At 43.9% G+C, this 8,282-nt stretch overlaps 1 protein-coding gene across 3 annotated transcripts in view; it reads right to left on the bottom strand.

Annotated features, from left to right (window-relative positions):
- LOC114627474 (ubiquinol-cytochrome-c reductase complex assembly factor 1) overlaps window positions 1-8,282 on the bottom strand; it is a 96,539-nt gene that overhangs the window by 35,041 nt on the left and 53,216 nt on the right. For all 3 annotated transcript variants that reach the window (XM_028775303.1, XM_028775304.1, XM_028775305.1), the window contains exon 7: window positions 5,265-5,373. In XM_028775303.1, the coding sequence (XP_028631136.1) occupies window positions 5,265-5,373 (109 nt within the window). The remainder of the gene's footprint in view (window positions 1-5,264; window positions 5,374-8,282) is intronic.

Here is an 8,282-nt window from a genome sequence, read left to right as displayed (position 1 = left end):
GCACAGGCACCTAGACCATGCCGACCTGCACACATATGCACAGGCACTCATGCAAATAAATGTAATTTTTAAAAATTTCCAGTAGGAAAAAAAAAATCAGTCTTTCTCCCAATATTTAATAGTAACACACCAGATAAATATCCTCAGAATAAAAAGGGTATCACCTACCCCACTTCCCTAATACCTATCCCAGGCCTCTAGAATCGTCTTCTTTCATTCTTTGAGATTCACTGTTTAGCCAACAGGTAATTAATTATAGGCACTCTGAAGACTTGAGAGATACACACAGTCCTGATCCTCAGGAATTCATCTAGAAGCCAGCCAGTCTGCCTGAACAACCAGGACATAAGAGAGGAGTAAACCCCAAAGAAGGCCATGGGAATTCTTAAGGCACTCGCAGTGAGGGAGAGCTGGATGGGTCCCAGTCTGCTACAGATACTGGGAAGGAAGTACCAGGACAATCTAGATACGCACCCTGAATGAGGAAAAGTCACAAGACAGGAACAGCAAGGCACCTGGCCTGGCTGGCAGGGTGGGTGGTGAATCTCAGAGAGTACCTAGCCAGTGCCAGGCCTTGTGCTAGAAGCTGCATGTGCTTAAGGTTCGAGAAGCATTGTGGGAAATGAGTTGGGCATTAACACAGACCACAAAGTGTGACCAGGGAGGAGCTTGCAATGGAAAACAGCAGGTCTGATAAGCAAGGCAGTTCACCATAGACACCAGTTTGTGCCAGGGCTCTTTACCAACAAACTCTGTACCATCTCTTCAAGCCGCTCTGACACAGGACAGGGGACTAGAAAGTGACAGGAGATTTATTCTTATTCTGGAATACCATTGACAAGAAATCATCTATCTGAAGTCTTACTGTAGAAACCGCCGATGAGAAGAAATTGTAATTCCTTAACTGGAGCCTATCCCCAACCCTTCCCACCTTGGCTTGGAAAGCTTGAACCTGCCCATAGTGAGCCGTAAGGTGGAGATGTCTGGCAGAGCTGAACTGACAGGAAGTCGTTTCACCAGCCTAAGGTTACCATTAACCCGCTGAGCCACTGCCTTGAGCTAATTCTTGTTTGTTTTTGAAGTTTGGTTGAAATGTCACAAATGGAAAAATGAAGTCAAGCCCCAAGACTGGACACACCTGGTGCAAACCCAGCAAAAGACACTTACTTCATTAGCAGGAGAGGCAGGGTGAAATTTACATCTGAAATCTGCCTGCCGCAGGAGAAAGTGCTGAGGCCAAAGGGCTGTCTGTTTTTACAGCTGTGTCAAGTCCTGGTTCTTACTCCTACCAACACTCAGGAGCACGGCAAGGGCCCAAGGAAAAATGGTCTCCGACCTCTTCAGCTGCAACTCGGCTCACAAAGGTTTTTTAAGAACCAGTTAATGAAATAAAACAAGACCAGATGAGGTGATATAATGAACTTTATTTCCACAGCTAATTTATATGTTTAGATCCCAAATATTGGTTTTTTTTTTCTTTTAAAAAGTCAGAACACTAAATTATTGGTGTGATTTTTGTAACCTCAAATTTAGCAGTTGTTCTTTGTACTGGCTTCACCAATGACTCGTGAGTCCATGCCTTGTGCCATAACAGTTGGGCTTCTTAGAAGCCGATGAAAAGCAAATTTTCCCTCTTGCTTGAGAACAAAACTTGAATACCAAATGAGTTCTTGATAGGAATTCTAGTTTCAAAGGAATTCTTGATTAAAATTTCTGATTCGTCATCAGTTTGCAAGAGGCAATTTTGGCTCGAGCTTTGCCACACCCATCCACTCACACTAATGGCTTCTAAGAATTCTTTGGCATGAGAAAAACCACCACAACACTGACTGGCTTTATAAGTTTTACTTTTTCTATGGCTTTTCTTACAGAGGTATATCTGGAATGCCAAATGACACAAAAAGATTTGCAAATTACCACCTTTCAATCTGTTTTTTTTTTTTTTTCCAAAGCTGAGAAGAAACTCTGCAGCCACATAATGAGTTAGCACCCTGGGCCTGCTTCTGTGTCTACTGCAGCACAGGGAAGATTTGTCCACTGGGGGAGACCTGGGCCAGACTCTATTTGTTTCATGGCTGCAGGCTGTACACTAACAGACAAGTTAATATCCAACTGTCCTTCGTATAGAAAAGGTATCTGTTTATATCATCAAGTTAGAGGGGAGGGGCTGTGTCAAATGCAGTGAAGAGCAAGAACAGTAATTACCCAAGTCCTCAAAGTTTCTACTTGAAAACATTATCTTTTGTTTATAGTTTTTGCCAGAACTTAGGTATGTCTCATCATGAAGGTAATGTAGGAGCCTATACTAGGGAAATCACCAACAACTTGCTATTTAAAGTATGGTTGTTACCTCCCACAGCCCTATTAACACCGGCATAACCTGGAAACTTGTTAGAAAAGTAGACACCCTAAACTGGATGTGATGTGGATGCCTGTAATTCCAGAACTTGGGATGTGGAAACAAAAGGCCCAGAAATCCAATGTCATCCTTGGCTATACAGTGAGCTCAACGTCAGTCTGGGTTACAAGAGACCCTGTGAAAGAACAAGGCAAAGGAGAGGAAAACGCTCAGGACTGAGGATATGGCTCAGTCGGTGTCTAGTGTCTAGTGGGTTCAATCCCAGCACAACATAAAACAAGGCATGATGGTGAACACCTGTAATCTCAGCGTTTGGGAGATGGAGGTAGGAGGATTCAAAGTTTAAGGCCATCATCCTGAGTTACATAGTGAGTTCAAGGCCAGCCTGGGACACTCTGGAAAAGAAAAACAGAGAGGAACGAAGGAAGGAAGAAAGGAAGGTGTGGAGGGAGGAAGGGAAAGAAGATTCTCTGGCTCTGGTCAGAAACTTACCAAATTACATCGGTTCTTTATCAAGACCCCAGATAAACTGTAGGTACCCTAAGAGGGAGGGGCACTATGCCACCCTATAGGATGGTACACACTCTAAAACAATCTAAATGGACAAGAGAGAGGAGAAAAATTAAAGACTCCTGGAGGACAGTATCAGAAAGGAATGAGTCAAGTACCATTATCTAATAAGTTATCTTAAAATAGAATATATTAACATGATGGTGCACACCTTTAATCCCAGTAATTGAGGGGCAGATGAGGGTGGATTTCTGTGAATACAAGGCCAGCCAGGTCTATAGAAAGAGACCGTGTCTCAAACAAACAAACCCAACTGACTATACCAAAGGCGCAGTTTAATTTATGCTCTCACTCAACTCAACTCATCCTACTTATCCAACCGATGTTACCACACAGGCAAAAAACAGAAGAGACAGTTTCCTGCTTTCATAAAGCTTACAATGAGGTAGAAGGGAGATTACACACAAAGCACCACAGAGAAGGCTCCAAGTGTCGACTGCTGTTATATATGGAAGAGAAAAATCTGTGGGAGAGGGTGTAATTAAAAAATTCCTGTGGTCCAGAAGTCAGCAATTTCTGGATTATTAGGCTATTTGTGATAGGATAGCTGTGGCTCACATGGTTCTGGTGGTCCCACTGCCAGCAGAGTTCAGTCAACAGAGATAAGCAACACAGGCTCATCTAATGGAAGAGCCTCTAAGGCAAGGCCTGGCAGGCAGCATGGGCGTTGGCTCGCCAGAGGGTATTATTGGTTATCATTAGTAGGGTGATGTGAAATGCCAGCACTGCCCTGAGTCCAGTGTGTGCTGCCACACAAGTGAGCAGTACACACTTGAGGACATAGGAAATCCAGCTGTATGAGTCGCTTAGTCTGCTGACCTCCCTCTGAACAGCAAAGAAAGCCGGCTGGCAGGACAGGGGGAGAAATGAAATGAGAACCAAAGGGGACGGCTATAAAAAGAGCTCAGTGGGGGCCAGACATGGCTCAGTGGGTCTTGAAGAGGATCTGGGTTCAGTTCCCAGCACCCACATGGTGGCTCATACTACACGGGTAAAGAGATTAGAGGGACCCAACACCCTCTTCTGACCAGCTTGAGCTCCTGCATACCTGTGGAAGACACACACACACACACACACAGGAGCACAAACATTAACAGAGAGAGATCTCAATCGTGACTTCACAGCAGATGGTGATGACAGCAGGTACAACTGATGTTTCATTTTCTTAGACTCAGTAGAAAGGTCATTGCCATGCTGTGCCCACAGAGCGCCATGCTAATCTTCATAAAGTCACTTAAAGGCAAACCCAGGCTTCCTGTGCCTCCTACACTACAGTTCCTTCAAAGACATGAGAAAACCCTCAACCCAGAGGAACCCAGAGGTTTTCCGGGAGGAAACTGTCACTTATATGCATGGTATAAGTCTCAAAGGTTGCAATTTTATACAAAGAAGATACATAGTGTTAACAAACAACAGCAGAGGAATGTGTGAAAAAGGGGACAATGAAAGTCAGCCATGACCAAACAGCCACTCAGCAGGGACAAACCTGTGAACAGGATGTGACTGGAAAAAGAGTTGTATGAACATACAAGAAGACTAAGATCATGTAGAATAAAACAAACATGCATAAAACTCAGCACTACATATGTCCTATATAGAGCAGAGTCATTTTACACACACATGCACATGCATTTGTGCATGTGCTCACACACACACAAGAGTGTGTGCTCACACTTGCACGCTCCATATTCTCTTTTCTCAGGCTAATTACTGAATTTACTAAGGTATTTATTATTTTCAATGGATACTTAGGGAAAATATTCTAGGTTGCTAGTTACCAGAGTTTTCCTTAATCCCCGAGGACTTCTGGCCTTCGTACCAGAATCTTCTCATAAGGACTAACCTAGAGGGTCAGGTATGAGGGTGCATGCCTACATCCCTAGCACTTACAGGCAGGTGAATCAGGAGTTCATAAAGACACATGAATCCATGTCTCAAGAAAATCAAAACTAATCAACCAACCAAAGAACGAACGTAAAAGAGGAACTAATTCAAATATTGAAGGAATGACAAAGGCAGTGTCCTTAAGCTAGATTACTGTTTGGTTCTCCCATTCCATCCTCCGTATCATCAGAATTCTATCTTCTTCTGTATACAAGATCTCCCCATACCAACAAACCACAATAATGTGCACAAACCCATAAAGTATCCGTGGTATGTCAAGCTTCTAAGAGGCAAAAACAAGTGACTACAGCTTGAGCTGCCTCTCTGATGTTAGGCACCATTTCACAGAAATCCAAAAGCAAATCCATGCTAAAGCAGAAAGAACCCTAGACTCGGGTCAGCCATTCTTTCGTGGCAGTTGTCCAGGGTCAGCATCCGGGGAAGCACTCACCCCCATGACTCGGCCTCGCTGCTCCACATCTTCCCACATGAAATGAACTATGATCCGGCACATGTATTTCCCAGTCCGGCCTTCCTGCTTCATTCGGACTAGACACATCCTGAGTGGAAGCAAAACAGCCGTTGGATAACTGCATTTTCTATGAATTCCCACAGTTCACAGAAGAGTGATTTTAGCACAGCACACTGAATCAGAAACCCAGGAGTGACCTTATTGTTGCTAATATCCATGCTATACTAAAGCTGGAGCTTTAAGACAGCTATGACACAGGCGCTGTGAAAAAGCCCATCTCAAGCGTGCAGTTTGAAAAAGCTTGCATATAGGTCAGGCAGTGGAGGCACACGCCTTTAATCCCAGCACTAGGGAGGCAGAGGCAGGCAGATTTCTGAGTTTGAGGCCAGCCTGGTCTACAGAGTGAGTTCTAGGATAGCCAGGGCTACACAGAGAAACCCTGTCTCGAGAAAAAAAAAAGAAAGAAAGAAAGAAAGAAAGAAAGAAAGAAAGAAAGAAAGAAAGAAAAAAAGAAAGAAAAGGCTTGCATATTACACTTGATAGTGTAAGCACCATGCACACCGTCATCTGCAGATGAGGGTGCCTCCGAAGCTTCTCTCTCACATGGAAGGAGTCATACGTATTTGGTAGAAGATAATCAAGTCTGAATTCTCCATTCGGCTGGGGAAGATATGTGTTCACCACTATGGAATTTTTAAATGTGGGCATAGAATTTTCCTGACCAGTGTAGTAGCCACCAGCTACTTTAGATATAGTCCAAGGATTTCAAAGATGTAGTAAGAAAAAAAAAATGACTTTTTTTTTAATATTGCTGTCACATTAAAATACTATTCCATATAAGTTTAAATAAAATCCATCACTGAATCAGGTTCCGGGGCGAGGACACGGCTCAGTAGGTAAGAGCACTTGCTCTAAAAACATGGAGAATGGAGTCAGAATCTCAGCGCCCACAGAAAGAGACACCTGTGGCTGGGCGTGCCCGCGTGTGACTGGGTGTGCCCATGACTGTGATATTGGGGCTGGAGACAAAGAGCTCCAGAGAGCTCACTGGTCAGCCGGCTGTTCCCAAGCCGTGAGGTTCAGAAGAGCAATAGAAGAAGGAGCATAACACCTTCCTCTGGCCTCACACGTTGGTGTGTGTACACTCATATGCATGCTCCACCCACCCCACCCCCACAGTAAAACCTAACATTCTTTTCAAAACCACTTTCATTTTTTCCTTTTTGTTTTAAAAATGTAGTTAGAAATGTAGAAACTCTTCCATTATATCTGTGGCTTCCATTCTTGTCTTGGCTAACATCAATATCTCTTCAGCTATATAGACACTGAGAATATTATAATTACATTTCTATAATTACCAAACCGTTCTCCCACTAGATGTGACTTCCACTGAAGGCAAAGATCAAGTTTGTTTTTGTTTTGTTTGTTGCTTTGTTTTCAGACAGGCTCTCTGTATGTGTAGCCCTGGGTGTCCTGGAATTTTTTTTTTAAGATTTATTTATTTATTTTATCTATATGAATACACTGTTGCTCTCTTCAGACACACCAGAAGAGGGCATCAGATCTCATTACAGATGGTTGTAATCCACCATGTGGTTGCTGGGAATCAAACTTAGGACCTCTAGAAGAGCAGTCAGTGCTCTTAACCTCTGAGCCATCTCTCCTGCCCCCCCCCCCCCCCGAAAGTTTTATGTAGACCAGGCTAGTCTCAACCTCAACCTCAAGAGCTCCACCTGCCACTGCCTCCTGAGTGCTGGGACTAAAGGTGTGTGCCACCACCACCCAGCAAGAATTCTATCATTTTTATTAGCTTAAAAGTATATTCAGGATTGGGAGAGATCGCTCAATAGTTAACAGCGCATACTACTCTTCCAAAGGACCCAAATTCAATGTTCAGTTCCCAGCACCCACATTGGAAGACTCACAACTACCTGTAACTCAGGCTCCAGGGAGGCTTCTGGCCTCCTCAGATACCAACACTCACATGCACCAACCCACACACAGGTAATTAAAAATAACAAAAAAATCTTTTTAAAGTATTGTATTTAATTATAAAAAAGAATATATTCAAGGTTACTAACTTTTCAAAGTATCCCTAATGTTATTCTTATGACCAAACTGAATTCTAGTGCTTTGAACTAGGTATCAAGTGACTGCAGCAGACTGAAGGACAATTCCTGCTATACAGAATGTCTTATCTAAATTGACAGGTCTATCTCCACACAGAACCAGCCCATTAAAAGCAACTGCAACAGCCTGGGGAGATGGCTCAGCAGCTAAGTGTACCTGAGTGGAGATCTGAGGAAGTTTCAAGTGAGTGAGGTCCGGAGTGAGTGTGTATTTTGACATGGGAATGGCCATATCTTGAGGACACCTTGGACCCACTGGGAAAATTGGCATATGACCCAGGCCCAGGCACAAGAGAAGTGGCAAAGCTTTTCTTGGGAGTCAAAATTTAGATGATTATTAGTATGCACAAAGACAAAGACTAGCAACTGTAGCTTCCTCCACAAACAGGGAGGACCACAGACCTCCTACTGAGACCAGCAAGCCCCTCCCCCAGCGAGCCCCTCCCCCTGGAGCTGAGGAGCTGAGCTCCCTGAGACAATGGAGGTAGCAATTGCATTAGCTCCACTCACAGGTGTCCAGTTTTCACTTACCCACTGCCCCTCGCAGCATGCATGTACTGCTACAGCACCTACACTGAGTGGCTCACAGTGGCCTGGAACTGTAGTTCTAAGGGATCTAGTACCCTCTTCTGGCCTCCTTAGGCACTCATACATATATACATAAATAAAATAAATCGTTAAGGGAAAATCAGCATGGAGTAGTGGCATCTGCCTTTAATTCCAGCAAAGGTGGGAGGATCTCTGTAAGTTCAAAGCCAGCCTGGTCTACATACAGTGATTCCGTCTCAGGGGGTAGGGGGAAGGAAAGAAAAAGAAAGGAAGGAAGGAAGGAAGGAAGGAAGGAAGGAAGGAAGGAAGGAAGGAAGGA

The sequence above is a fragment of the Grammomys surdaster genome, unplaced genomic scaffold (assembly GCF_004785775.1).
Source record: "Grammomys surdaster isolate TR1022 unplaced genomic scaffold, NIH_TR_1.0 254, whole genome shotgun sequence".
NCBI classification, from domain to species: domain Eukaryota; kingdom Metazoa; phylum Chordata; class Mammalia; order Rodentia; family Muridae; genus Grammomys; species Grammomys surdaster.
This window is presented reverse-complemented; position numbering and strand designations above follow the sequence as displayed.